The sequence below is a fragment of the Ambystoma mexicanum genome, chromosome 6p (genome assembly GCF_040938575.1).
Source record: "Ambystoma mexicanum isolate Mex_15411 chromosome 6p, UKY_AmexF1_1, whole genome shotgun sequence".
Classification (NCBI taxonomy): domain Eukaryota; kingdom Metazoa; phylum Chordata; class Amphibia; order Caudata; family Ambystomatidae; genus Ambystoma; species Ambystoma mexicanum.
Genome location: NC_090935.1, coordinates 1105686446 through 1105701633, shown reverse-complemented (window position 1 = coordinate 1105701633; position 15188 = coordinate 1105686446). Strand labels below are relative to the sequence as shown.

Here is a 15188-nt window from a genome sequence, read left to right as displayed (position 1 = left end):
CGGCGCTCCTAAAGTCTCTGTTCCTTAGTGGAAGACTCTCCTGATGTATCAATCCCAGCCTCCACTTCAACATGTTTGGTCTATTGCTGTGCCAACAATTATTTCCCCTAAGGGGGAAGGATCGGGGTTCTTCCTACACTATGTACAGTGATGTCAAATCTATGGAAGTAATTCGCACATATACATAGCCAGTTACTGTCTGTATGCCAGAAAAGGAATGGAATCCATCTCTTTGGTGCAGGTCTAAAAAAAAACATTGGTCATGGACAAATGCCACGAGTCGTCTGCAGTGGCAGTGCCAGATCCCTGATCTTGCGCTGTATTGGGTGGATCTATTTCCAAAACAGTGACAATTCTTTCTCACCCACATAGTATGCATTCCATTGATCCTGGACGTTTGTGGGGGGGGGGGGGGAGACTTCACCTAAATTTATGGCATTCTCAATTAATACACATTTGTGGCCCACTTAACACACTAATGAAAACTAAATCTCTCCAATTCATAGCCTGACTGACCCTATACTTGCAACTGAAACCACCTTGCTATGCATATCAAAACATTGCTGGTGTTGGAGGACTAATATGGGGCAAAGACCCGCCCTCTCCACTTCCAAGCCACCTCCTATAACTCCTCTGGAAGAAAGTGTACTCTGCAGTAAAGCCCCGCTGTATGCAGGGGTGGTCTTAAAAGGATGTCACCCTGTCCTGGTTCACATGGTTAATCAATTCAGATATAAGTCAATATAAACACATTCCCTTTCAATCTGATGCACTTGATTTTGATTATTTGTTATAACAGTTTCCAGGTGTTTAAGGCCTCAAAGCCCAACTGCGAGTGAGCCAGAGAAGAGACATGCCCACAAAGGGTTTTACACTGTCCTGGCATACAGCAGGACAGAAATCTGCCCCAACCCTCTCCACTTACCGTTTCACTATCCCCATTCACCTTTTAGTGTCTATTCTTGACTTTATAATGACAGCTGCCTGGGTTATTTGTGTAGAGTCCCCAGGGCGACCATACTTTGCAGAATCAAGCAGCCTCTTCCATGATTTATGCCACTTACATAATCTTAAGAACTAGAAAATATTCGAGCAGAACAAGAATCTACAACAAATGCTTAGCAAAATCATGGTGCCTGTGTTCACAGGTAGTCGGTCACATTGCAAATCTATTCTTGCCCTGTGTTATCCACCAACATTCAAAACTTTTAAACAGTCTGTTCTTGACTAGGCAATACATGCCCCTTGTTTTTCAGTCCCAGAATTTATATTATGGTGTTTGCCCTGCTGTGCTGCAGAATTTAAATATATGCGGTGCAAATAAGCCACCAAACTTCATAGAGTATTGCGTGCCCCTTTATGCATCCAAATATTACATTATGTACTAATTTCCTATTCTTCAAATCATTCTTCCCTTTGTTGCATCCCCCTCCACCCTTTGACCTTTTGCACATATTCCCTCCTTCCCAGCCTCTTATTGTTCCCCTGCTTCTTTTCCTTCTTGAGATTAAGACCTGAATCCACTGGCCCGAAACACCAATTAATGGACTAGCCTATGTGTACTGAAACTGAAGACTCGAGCACAGTATTAAAGCCTCATAGCAGCATAGTTCTGGCATGATGTGAGAAATGATTCTAACTGCAGCATAGTCGCACCACTCACCAGCTACATTATGCACACCACATCACAGCAGCCTCGCATGCATCACAATAGATCCTATGCGCACTCCATCATCCAGCACTACACAAAAAAGCAATGTTCACCAACATCCACACAGCAATTACTCATGCAGCAGACGTCGCTGAACTCGCCACACATGACTTGGAAGCCATTTGCCTTATGGAAGCATGGATGGCATCGACTTCTACCCATATCCTAGATATCCTCATGCCCAATGGCTACAGAATTCTACAGAAAGGCAGCTCAAAGAAGATGGGAAGAGACTTTGCTATCATTCACAATACTCTATGGCCATTAATACAACTGGACTGGACCACCATTCGAAAATATTTTCTGCCATTTCCCGCTCTCACCAGTAGATTGGTACCTTTGTCCTCAACTACAGACCGCCCAAGCCCAACACCTCTCATCTGAAACTTCAGACTTTTTCACCACCATATCTCTCTCGCATGCCAAAATCTATCTCTGACTTCAACATCCCTAGCAACTAAACCAACCAGTTTATGAAAGACCCAACTCACAGGAAAGGGAGTATCCTTGATCTCCTCACTGCCCAGCCCACCTTGCATCTCACCTCTCTAATCCCACTCGACTGGTTAGGCCATCTGGCAATCCTCTTTGACTTTAGCTACACCACCACTGTCCAACAAACCCATCGGAAACCCAACAAACCCTTCGGATTATTCCAGAACTTCCCAGTGGAGGCTCTCTTGGAAGACGTTGCCAACCTCTGTCCCGCAAGGGCAGTTCTACCTCAAACAAATCAAGACTGTGTCTCATTTCTCCAATAACCCAACACCACCTATGCAACCAACATTCACCTCCATGCCCCAGGGAAAGAACGCATTGTCCAGCCTAAACCTTCCTCACCCTGTGCGAGGGGTCAGTAATGCGAGGCAGACAACTGCTTGTAGAGTTCTCAAAATTGCCCATTGTATTAAAGAAATTATATAAAGAAAATACCTTGCTTGCCCTACTCTATAAATGGATTCCCTCCATAGCCTAAAGGCTTAGGGAACATTCTCTAGCATGGAATAACTAGCCCTCACACTAAAAAAAAAATACAGAAAATATATAGCAACACCATATGGTAAACAATATTAACACAATGTCGGAACAGCCTTCTCTCCTGTCCTGGGTGAGATCCCTTCCCCCGGATTCCAAGTCTACTCAAAATGTTCAACAAAGGGGAAAAAAAAGGTTTTGAACCAGCTCTTGATAGTTCCAAGTCAAAGAAAAAAGTTAATCAAACAAATATCCACTGGTAACGAATCTTTTTTCCTGGATGAAATATCTGCTTCCAGAAAAGAGATGGCACAAATAGTAATCCTGGTTATGATAAATTATCTTCTTCCAGATAGTTTGTTTCCACAGTCAAGAAGATGGAATATCCCCCACTGTCAACAACAGACTGTTCTTAATCAACACTTAGGATGTTATTTGCAACTTTACATTGGTGTATTCGTCAGGATGTTTTCTTTGTAATGCGGTTTCCACTTCAACAACCATACTTCTACTGTTGGTACTATGAGAACAGTCACCTTTGTTTGACGGTACATTACTGGTTCAGACCACTTCAATGTTACATATGCTGACAACTTATTATACCACCACAGTTTAAGTACTACCACCACTTCTCAGTACTTTGAATTGTTAGGCAGGTTTTGACAAGCCTCGTCAACCTCTTTGGATAGGCAAGGCACTCTTCCTTTTAATTACGTTATCAATGGGGCAGCCTCTTTGCCTCTCCTGTCTGTCTGCCACAAGAACAACCTGGTTCTTTCCACAAGACTCACTTCTCTAAGGCTTTCACAGTTGTTGGCACCACAGGTTGTCAACTTTCAGAATATTCTTCACAAGGAATTATTTCCCCTTTCCCTGCTTTACTCCCCACTTTCTGTCAGTTATCAGTCCGAAGTAATTACCCAAAAGCATTGGTGCCACTCTCTCAGCAACAGGCAATACTGGCACATTCTATTTTAGGCCACTTGAGTGTTAACAACTTAACAGTGCAGTTGGGTGCCTTTTTAACTCTTGGAAAGGTTGGTTTCACTATAAAAAGGAGTTGCCTCTTCCCTTGGGTTATGCTTGTTCTTCTCTTCAATAGTTATTCCTTTTCATTATTATAGAGCAAAGAGTATGTCACTTCTGGATGCAATGTAAAGATTCAGTCTCTTAGTTGGAAACACAATTGGGCACACGCAACCCCTTTAAAATAGATTTCAAGGTTTAAAGATGAAGTATTCACGTGTAACGGCAAAGGATACAGTTCGGACTTCTTTGGGAAATCAAAATCGGGCACACACGACCTTTTAGTATTCAAACCTTATACCTTGGATATTTTCAAGATTAGGTTTTCGATATGGTTTAGAGAGCCGTTAGATGGCAAAGGTTTTTTAGTAGCTCAATATTGGATTTCGGTGACTGTAGATCTCACATGAATTATAGATCTTTCACAGTTTACACGAGTGCTACATTGTCATTGTGAACAGTACTTTGAAAAGGACGACAGCTTCTGCTAGCATTAAGTCATACGAGACTCAATAAGGAGTTGGAAATAGTTAACGGCAAGGCTTGTGCAAAATGTGAGAATGCTGTGCTTCACTCACCGGCTTCTTGGACACTTATTTTGCGGATTGCACTGCTTTACCGACTTCCACTTCTTCTGGCTCACTGAGTACCCACACCCTTCTACTGCACGGGTCTCTCTGGTCCGGCTACTCAAATTCGGAGTTCCTTTCCTTTTATGTTAATTATAAATCCTTACAATCCAAAATCCTGGCAGTGCACTTGGGGTCAAGGGATTCAAACGGGGCCCTGTGAGCAGTGAGCAAATGGTTGACCATGCCCATTTTATTAAAGTGCTATTTTTCCAGAAGTTTTGCTGCATCACCTCCTTAGTCTCTCTCTGGCAAGCCCACTGCCCTGATATTTCAGCACCGAGAGCACTGCTTGGCATCCACTGCACTCCATGCCATGCTTTTCAGCTTCCTAGTGTACCTAGAACCACCAGCATCTAGTCCCATTAAGTCTGCACAGCATCTTGCAACCCACGAGACCCCCACATCAGCGTGCTCATTCGGATACCTTTTCCCAAATCGGATCAGAGGGAGGCACCAACCCACCGACCTTACTCGTTTTCTGTTCTAGTGCCGCCTCCGAATCTTTAATGGCTTTCTGAATCCTATGCACGCGTTTGTGGAGTCTCGTCCTGAAGTGGTGTGCAGTAAGGTTCAGCCACGCTAGGCTGCAACAGCCTCTGCAGCATACAGTTTATTACTTTTGCCCTCTTTTCCTACTGCCAAAGTGACATACTACATCTACCAATGAAGAGCGGTGATGGTAAGTTGGTGATGTCTGCAAATCAGTGGTGCTACCGCCAACCTCTGAATTGACACGTACAAGATCAGGTGCGTAAAATCTGCATTTGACACTGTATTGTTTCAGACAGCAGGTCACTTGCCAAGGTGCCCAGTGTTCCTGGGGCCCAGAATCACCCTCTCTGCAATACTAAGATGTGTGGCGTACCAAAAGGACTCAGACTATTATGTGCGATTGAAAGGGTCTTTATTTAAATTAAAAATAAAATGCCTATCCAGCACTACCACTATGAGGGAATTTCTCTACCTAATGAAACTAAAACGAGGATGCTCAACAATGTCCGAAAATAAGTAGTCCAGAGTCCAAATTCTAGGTGCTATCTGGCCCTACCACTTTAAAGAAAAACAATAAAAAGTAGGCGGCCGAAGCAATGGCCTCTCTGCCTTCAGCTTCTGCCTGGCCCAATCAAGTGGTTCTCTTTCCAGTAGGTTTACACAATTTGTCTATGTCTCAAAACACAGTTCACAACCTCTCTGTGGGTTCTGTTGGTTAAATGTTAACATCCTCTATACAGTGTCCTTTTCTTCGGGAAAAATAAGTTTTTTTTCATACAGTTTCTCCAGATTTTACCGGATCCTTGAAACCCTTCAGTTTCCTTCTCTACAGTTCTCTTTATTAAACTTTGTGACCCTCTGACAGGCTTACTTTCGCTCGGTCTCAGTGAGGCCTCAGCAGGTTCTTGCAACCCTGATTCCACTCCCAGCCTCTATTTGTTTCTCAGTACTCCCCAAAGTCCTCTGGCCTTCTGCTCACTTTGTTGCAACTTTGTTTAAATAGGGCGTCAACCCACTCTGTTTTGTCGTGCGCCTGTAACATTGCAGTTTCCCCAGCCTTGACAGTCTGTTTGTTTCTCTGGGCTCCCTGAAGCCCAATGGCCCTCTGATAGGTGTATTTTCACTCTGCTCTGGTTGATCAGGCTCCCGTAAATTCGTCGGCTTCCTCAGCCTTGATTACCAATGCTTTCTCAATTGTATTCACTCCTCTGCTGTTGCTCGGCTCACCGGCAAATGCACTTGTGATGCAGAGCTCGGGGAACCGTGCTCCCTTCTGCAGTCTGGCCTCAGCGATGTTGGCCAGGACACAGGCCCACCACGACTTCCTTGGGTCGCGCCACCAGATGATGGTTGCTTCTGTTTCTTTTCCAACCATGGCTTTTCAGTCTGTTATGACGTCTGCCTCCTGCTGTCTGGCTAGCAATTTGCTTGCTCTCCATGCTACCGCTGGCTCTGTGCTCTAGCATTGCTCCACCACTCCAGGATATCTTTCTGTCAGAGGCTCACCTCTGTGTAGGATTCTTCCTCCTCGATTCAAAGTTGCTCTTGGTTTCATTTACGTCATCCAGAACAAAATGGGTGTGTCCTTGGACTGGTGCTCAGACGAGATCCATCATTACCGTCTGCCAAAAAGTTGGAAGAAATGTTGCTATTTGGTGAATCCAAAATATTGTCACACATAAGAGGTGCGTTGCTGACCTGATTATGGCGTTGAGGTGATTGCTTTGTTTGGAGGCAAAGAGATGGAAGCAATGTCACTGTTTGGAGGTCGGGGGGGGGGGTCAAAACTGAAGTCTTTCCAATTCTCATGTAGGCAGACAATGTATTCCAGACTGGGAGTTCCTTATCGGAATGGGAGTCTTTGTCCCCAAGAGGAGAGTCTCCCAGTGAGGTCCCACTTGCCCAGACCACTAGGTAGGTCTTGCTGAGCAGGCTCGCCTCCCTAGCCTCAAAGGGGCTGGCTCCCTTTTGGGGAGAAGGGACAAATACCTGCGATTTGTCAGATGTCACTTTCATCTGCTCAGTGACTGGTTTACTGAATCTTCCACCAAACCTACAACACCTGCAATAGCCGTGGCTCAACCGTCCAGTCAAGCACTGAAGCGCTGACTGGGGTGGTTGTGGCTACCATGGCCCCTGGTCGGGGCAGTGGGAACATTCATCAAGGCCTCACTTGGATAGATCACACACTTCCAATGACTGCTCTGGCACTCCTCCAGTTCTGGTTCTTTAACAGTCCGTTGGTTGGGAACTCACAATGTTCCTTCCCAAGGAATAGCTCTGTTCACCTTTCCGGTGCACCTCCAGTGATTCCAGCCCCACTCTGTGGCGTTTGCAGGGATGCTGCCATGTCCTAAGGTTTCCTTCCCCAGGCTCAGGTCTGCACACTCACTGCCGCTCCGCAGCCTGATTGGCATTGAGTCGGCACAGCTTTGGAGGCTAAAAAAAGCTATGGAAAACTGCAGTGGAATCTGCAGGTTGTTCTTGTCCCATTTGGGGAGAATGGGTTCCTAGTCAAGTATTTTCGGGCTCTACAGCAGCGATTTTAGGATGTTTGTCAGGAGCACAGGGGTACTGGGACAGCTCCACGGATATTAAACTCCATGCTCTGTTAGACAGTCCCTCGCCCCAGGTGTATTGCCCAACGTATTGTTGAATGTGACTGCCGCCAACTTCTAAGGCCTCGTAGATGTCCTTTATAGGAGCAAGTCATATGCATACTCTGGTCCTGAATTTATACAAAGATTGTAATCCCACAATTTTCTTTTGCAGCCGGGTACTCTCAGAACGTATAGTGCCAAAAGGTTTGGTTTGCTATTTGCGAAGGCCACGGTCAATAAGTGTCCATTGCCCCACCCCCCACGGCCCTCCCCCGCGCCTAACCTGCTGGCAAAACAAATTGCTCATTTTAATGACTTTAACATTCCCATCCAATGGCTTGCTCTTAAATGTGAGGGGTTCGTTTGTAAAGATGTATAAACGTGCAACGGGGCAGTTTCTTTGGGAAACATGAAGCGATTTAAAAAAACGTTCTAGGTCAGGGTTGGACAGGCTCCCAGATGATTTACTGCCCTTTTCCAGCCACACAGCAATTGAAGATAAAAATAATGCCAAATGGCGCCTCTTACCCCATATCTGGGCCGTAACCTCGTTAAAGCATGGAAGGATGGCAGTAGCGCCAAATAGTGAGGCGTGGCATCTTTGCCCGGGGTGCTTTAGTATCCGTGTCCACGCGATGAAGAACGCGAACCTAAAAGTGGATGTAAGACGATGGTCTGCAGTTCGGGTTCTTCACAAGACTTTTTCAGTAGAAGATTCTGTCTGGAGAAAGTTGCACCTCCCCGCCCCACCCCTCAAGCAACAAGCCTGCCCAGCTCTGAAATATTGCACGCCTCCAAATGCATATGAACTGAATAAACCGTCCACACCTCCAACCCCACCCATGTTTTCTAATGTTATTTGTCATCTCTGTTCCTCCATATGAATCCCCCCCCCCCCCGCCTTACTCCTCCGTTTTTATCTACCCCAGCTCTTGGTATTACATCTCAGTTTGTCTTGTAGCCCAGCGAGTGGGGCGCAGGGGAGGGTGTGTGTGTGTGTGGGGGGAGGGGGTACTGGGAACCAAAAGATGCCTTGGAAACTGGAAATAATTCTCCAAGTGGCCCCATGTCGCACTTCAACGAGCCCAGCCCTATACCCCATACCATACATTCCACACAAGAGGCTCGGGGTGCAAAGGCCTACTGGGCCATTGCCAGCGTTCCCTATAGGCCAGTGCACCCCTGGTGGTTAGGCGCCTGCTGCTGAGATTTGCGTTCCCCGTGCACGGAAATGCTGGCAGGCCGGACTCAAGCTTGCATCCTTCTGACACGGGTGCCTTTTAGTAACAACTGTTAATTACAGCACCAACAGCAAAACAAGTCCTAGCAAATGCCACTTAGAAAACAGTTACCAGATATTTATTTTAATTCTCATAACTTTCTTTTACTGTGACTCATTCTTCAATTTCTTTTTTAAACATGTTTCTATTACCAGCGGTGTGTTTTTTTTTTTCCCAATTTTCTTTTTACCCTCAACTTCATTGCACAGCCATTTTTCTTTCACTCTCCATCCTCCCTTTCATTGCTTGCCTTTTATTTGATCCCCTCATTTCCTGTTTCGTTTTCTCTGCACCCCCCACCCCTCCTTCTGTCCCTCGTTCTGTCCCTCCTTTTCTCCCTAGTTGTCTTTGTTGCGTTCTGTGGGCCTCTGCATCGGCCTCATTGGCCCTCTTTCTTGTGTCCTGCGAAAACGATGCAGAGCGGTTAGTGAGCGAGAGCTGATTCTGTCAGAGGCCGAGCCAGTGGGCCCTACGGTGTTACAGGGATGTATTTGAGTGAAGACCTCGGATGTGTTCTTCCACGTTGCATGCTATGGGTCGCCATCTTCTCTGCTTCCTATGCATGAAGGTAACTGGACTCCCTTTCTGTTTTTCTATAAGGAGAAGAATGACCATTGAAGAGAGCTTGACTCACCCATGGATCAAGGTACAGTATGCATTGTTTTCATCTTGTTCTAGTTTTTATTTGATTGTTTTTTTTCTTCAACTGATCTTTTGTTGATTGACGGTTTAAATTGGATAGCGCTGCGGTCGGGGCAAGCGACTGATAAGTGCGGCCCAATACAGAGTTTACCGGAGTCCCCATTATGGGCACACGAGTTACTTGCTCCCTTCAGGTTTCAGGGCTCTGGTAGAGAAAACAGGTGCTTTTTGGGTCGGCTACAACTTGTCTCATCCCTGCCATAGCAAGTTTATAGGGGCTCTACTGCCAACCAGCTGCTCTGTGATGTGGGTATTGCTTGCTTGGTCAACTGCATTTTGTATTTATCGGTGTTAAATTATTCTTTTATACCGAATCATCCTTCATCCTGGGGCCAGGAGGGTGTGAATAAGAGAAAACTGTGAAAAAGATTTTGGGTCCTGCAGAGAAGGGTATTGGAAGCCATGGCCGGCCTGTTTGAAATGGAAGGAATTATTTGTCTAACCAATTCCGTGTGGGTTCTTGCGAAAAGTAAAGAAATAACCATTGCCTGTCTTTTTCGCACAGAAACGTGCATAGCATTAACAAAAAAAATAGAAATGCACATTTGAAAGCATCTACTTGGAGCCCTATTACAAATAGGCAATTCCACTTCAAGAGGGTTCTCAGAAGAAAACGATATTCCAATTTTGAAAATCTTAAAGTATTGCAGTGGATCGCCGGACCCTGCAGAGCTGTACATTCTATTTATTGTTTGCTTAACTGGCTTAAACTCACTTAAAAAGTGTGTTTCTATTGTTAGTGGGGACTGGTGTCGGTAAAAGACAGCAATCCCTCTTGCCCCAGGGTCCAGCCTTCTCGGTACAACCCTACATAATTCTTTAAAGAGAAGAATACAAGAAAATCAATGAAACATTTAAAGTGCCTACCGGAACCCTCATAGAAATGTAAACCCTTTGTGAGGGTGTGTACTAAAGCTAACCTGTGACTGGCTGTCGCGCTCTGCCCAATAAGTAGAAATAGAAAATATGTATAAGTCCACAAATGGATTCTTAATCAAGATTCAAAATGTAGCTGGTATGCAAGTAGTCAAAATGTCTTTAATCAACAGACAATGTCAGCTGACACGTGTTTCGACCAAGCTTCGTTCTCAAGGCTGGCAAGGTTACATGGTTACAAATACAATCAAAAGCTCAATTCATTATATAACGGAAATTGCAATTGATAAAAATAAAGTGGACAAATTGTCCCAATAACGAAATGAGTTGCATTCCATTGATACAATCATAAATAAAGTAATTACATACCCATGTAGTGTATCCATCGTATTTTTTACGATGTCGGTGGGTGGAAGTACAGAACAAGAGAAAAGACAGTCTCGTAAGTCAAAATAACAAGATTATCAATTGTCAGAAACATACTTAGATTTTGGTGCGGAGAAGGGACAGCGCGACACCCCCACCATTGCTGCATATGACAACCCTATCATTGGATAAAATTCACCAGCCGGTGAAGTTAGAGCGGAAATTAGTGGTGAAAGATTAGATTTAGTCTACGTGCAATGCTAAGCTTAGTTGGGTATTAGAGTTCACATGTCTTACCAGCTCTCTATCAGCATCTAGAGTTCATATGCAATATTTAACTTGAAAAGAAATGTCCATAGCGGCCTCGCCTTCTTCATGCAAGCGGAATAGTGTCTCACAGCAAATGTATAGGTGGTCAATAAAGCATAATGCCTCACCAAAAGTTATGGTGTGCTGTAAGGAGGTTCGTCGTAGTAGTGACGGACGGTGGAAAACTCCAGCGTTTGCAGGATTCTGTATGCAGATGGTGATGCTGTTTTATTATAAACAGCTGATGGTGACTGTGTGCTGCGGTACATATAAAGGATTAAGAAAATATCTCTAAAAAGGAATTGGTAGAAATTACTGAAAAAAAATAAAAATTCGACCTATACAAAAAGGTCGTAAATGCGTGCCACCAAAGGTTCGAACACCAAAAGTTGAACCGTTGGTGGCATGCAGTAAAAAAGAAACACTGCGCTATACAGTATGGAGAGCAGTGGGTTGCGGGGGACACCCCTGCAGCACACCCGGAAAAAAAAATGGGTGCTGCGGGGTTGTCCCCCTTAGCACCCCGCTCACTAGACTAACTATACTACACAGTATAGCGAGCGAGGGTTGCGGGGGGAAACCCCTGTAGCTGCCCAAAAAAAAAAATGTGGCGCTGGTTCCCGATCACGGAAGTGAAATGGAACTGGCGCTGCTGGGACACAGAGCGTTTTAAAAGGGAAGTAGGATGGGGGTGGGGGTGTGTTGTGGGTGGGAGTGTAGGTTTGTAGGGTTTTTTAAATTATGTTCGCATGGGAAATGTACAAACCTTTTGTGGTGCGTACATTTCTCATGCAAACATTTCCATCGCAGACTTTTCCGCGACGGAAAAATCATGCAGATCCCTCTAAAGCCACGTTACTTGAATTGCATTCTTGCGAAATAGAATGATGTTGGAGTGTAAGACTGTGTCCTGATGGGTCCAAATATAAAATTGCGATCGTGCAATGAAAACCCGCCAATCAAAATCACAGCCACATGCAAGTACGTGTCCAAATGATAGTGTTGTAAAGCTGAATACCCTGTTTATGTCGATATAAATGGTTCTTAACCGATGGTTATCCGTTGGTCGAATCCATCTACTAGGGGCTCGATGCTCGCATGCGCGTGGCAAAGTCAAACGTGTGAGTGAATCAGAAGTTGACGTATAGGCTTGACTGGCGCTGCGTACGACGCTACGCTCAGCAAACCGTGCTGTAACGCAGCGCACGCATGTCCCAAAGAGCCACTCCTCTTCACATGCGCTCCTGTCACAGTGGCATTGTCAATATTTAAAGTGAAACGGTGACAAGCACCAGACTGCATTAGATGCTTGCCATACATTGCCCAAAAGCTTACAGAAATTGTACAAATACGAAAAACATTTAGAAAGGATTCTCTTACTAGTCTCAAGGCGATAGCAACATATATGGCTCTCTCAATAGAGGTTGCGAATACAGGCGCAATGCAAATAGTAGACTCTTATTTGTTATACGAATGTGTTTAGTGTGAATAGCTAATGTATGCTAAGATGTTGGTGAGCTATAGCCAATTAGAACGTGGAAAGGGGAACCATACTGGACACTTGCACACGGGTGTCCACAATAGGTAATGGGGTGCAGCTAAACCATTTAGGATTATGCATGAAATGCAATAGCAGAGGCGCCATAGGAAAGCCGCATTTGATGGGTGTCACACGGCTCACCCCATAGCACCCTATATAGTCTAGATTAGTATTTAGACAAAGGTTGTAATAATCAGCGTTATAGTCTGGAAATCCTTATCAAATGGATACATGACAATAGGTCCAGTAAGCACATATTATAACAATTAGATTTGAGATTTTCTACGCAACGTTTGCAGTAATTGCTATTGTGGATTGATGAACTCCATTCAATGCAGTTGTGATAATTTGGGCAGATAACATTACAATAACCGGATTGGCTACTTAGTATCAGGGACAAACAATTAGTTCACAGGAAGACCCACATCGCATGATCTGTTTAAACCACGCAAGGTGCATCTCAAGAGACGGATGCACCTGGCTTGCATTTGTCTCAGTTTGAATCGAATGTTGCTACCCCTTTTGCCACTCTTGGCTCAACAACCCAATAAATCGCAAGTTGTCTTTATTACTTGTTTGGTGTGCAGTTTGCCAATGGACTGCTAGTGGCAGTTTAGGGTCCTGACTATCATTTTGACACGTACTTGCATGTGGCTGTGATTTTGATTGGCGGGTTTTCATTGCACGATCGCAATTTTATATTTGGACCCATCAGGACACAGACTTGCACTCCAACACCATTCTATTTCGCAAGAATGCAATTCAAGTAACGTGGTGAGTGCTTTAGAGAGATTTCTTAATCCTTTATATGTACCGCAGCACACAGTCACTATCAGCGGTTTATAATAAAACGGCATCACCATCTGCTTGCAGAATTCTGCAAACGCTGGAGTTTTCCACCGTCCGTCACTACTACGACGAACCTCCTTACAGCACACCATAACTTTTGGTGAGCCATTATGCTTTATTGACCACCTATACATTTGCTGTGAGACACTATTCCGCTTGCATGAAGAAGGCAAGGCCGCTATGGACATTTCTTTTCAAGTTAAATATTACATATGAACTCTAGATGCTGATGTCTTACAAGCTCTCTATGCTGATTCACATGTGAACTCTAATACCCAACTAATCTTAGCATTGCACTTAGACTAAATATAATCTTTCACCAATAATTTCCACTCTAACTTCACCGGCTGGTGAATTTTATCCAACAATAGGGTTGCCATATGCCGCATTGATGGGGGGGGGTGTCGCACTACACCAAAATCTAACTATGTTTTTGACAAGTCATGATCTAGTTCTTTTAACTTAAAAGACTGTCTTTCCTCTTGTTCTGTACTTCCACCCAGCGCCATTGAAACAAGTACGATGGATACACTACACGGGAATGTAATTACTGTTATTATTTATGATTACAATTTAATTCAACTGATTATTTTGTTATTGGGACAATTTGTCCCATTTATTTTTGTCAATTGCAATTTCTGGTATACAATGAATTGTGCTGTTGATTGTACTTGTAACCTTGCCAGCCTTGAACGGCGCTTTGTCGAAAGCCGACACGTGTTCTGTTGATTAAAGAAATGTTGACTACTTGCATACCTGCTACATTTTGAATCTTGATTAAGAATCCATTTGTGGATTTATGCATATTTTCTATTTCTACTTATTGGGTAGAGCACGAAAGCCAGTCACATATTCGCTTTAGTACACACTGTGTAGGTGTTAATGTATGCGCCTATGATACTCCACCCCACTCAAGGTTCTAGTGGATATAGCGCACATACCTTGGTCCATCACCCATGTCTCTTCACTTAACTTTTTGTAAGAAGGGCTCGCAGGATCCTTATATTAGGTCAGGGTTCTGCAACCTGTGGCTCTCCAGATGTTTTCGATTAGAACTGCTATGCTCCTTGATCATTGACTAACTAGGTAGGGTTGATGGGAATGTAGTCAAAAACATCTGGACACACTACATTAGCTCGCACATTCAGCAGAAGAATTTTGTTAACTTGGTACATGTATTTTTCTCATGGCCATGCAGTTTTTAAAAAAATACAATGCATTACCATTCTTCAGTTCATTGGTCATAAACGCAATTGATTATCGATACACAAATACAAATTTATCAATTAACACATGATTGTCACAAAGAATATTAATAGCAGATTAATGTACTATAGCAATGAGGAGATAGTAGACCTATGACTAGATGACAGCATTAAGTTTGTTTTTACATTATATAGTCCTGGTTGCCAGCTCATGGAAACCGAAACCCCCTCACCCAATATGCTTGCCAATTGTGTCTACATGTTTCAACACGCGCAAGGTCTTAAGAATGCCTCCTCGATTTTCTTGAGGACCGCCTGCTTGGGTGGGTAACTGAGCGGGAAAACCTGCACATCTGAATAATCACTAATACTCGCAATTGTTATTGGTGGGGACACATTACGATAACTAGAGCATACATGCTTGCACTATCGCAACATTGATTACGCCAACTAACTGACTTCTAAACCTTTATCAACTAAAGCTTGAAGATCACAGACACTGATGCACACATCCTAATCAACACATCCTTGCCACTCCTGCAGCTTACTGGCCTCTCCCGTACTAGGTGCGGTGTAGAAAGAGGAGTGTACATTTACACCCAGAGGGGGTGGAAAAGAAGTTTGG

The 15188-nt window shown here is 44.1% G+C and overlaps 1 protein-coding gene across 3 annotated transcripts in view; it reads left to right on the top strand.

Annotated features, from left to right (window-relative positions):
* The window catches only part of DAPK1 (death associated protein kinase 1), a 986032-nt gene that overhangs the window by 514372 nt on the left and 456472 nt on the right, over window positions 1-15188 (top strand). For all 3 annotated transcript variants that reach the window (XM_069625713.1, XM_069625714.1, XM_069625715.1), the window contains exon 9: window positions 9317-9362. In XM_069625713.1, the coding sequence (XP_069481814.1) occupies window positions 9317-9362 (46 nt within the window). The remainder of the gene's footprint in view (window positions 1-9316; window positions 9363-15188) is intronic.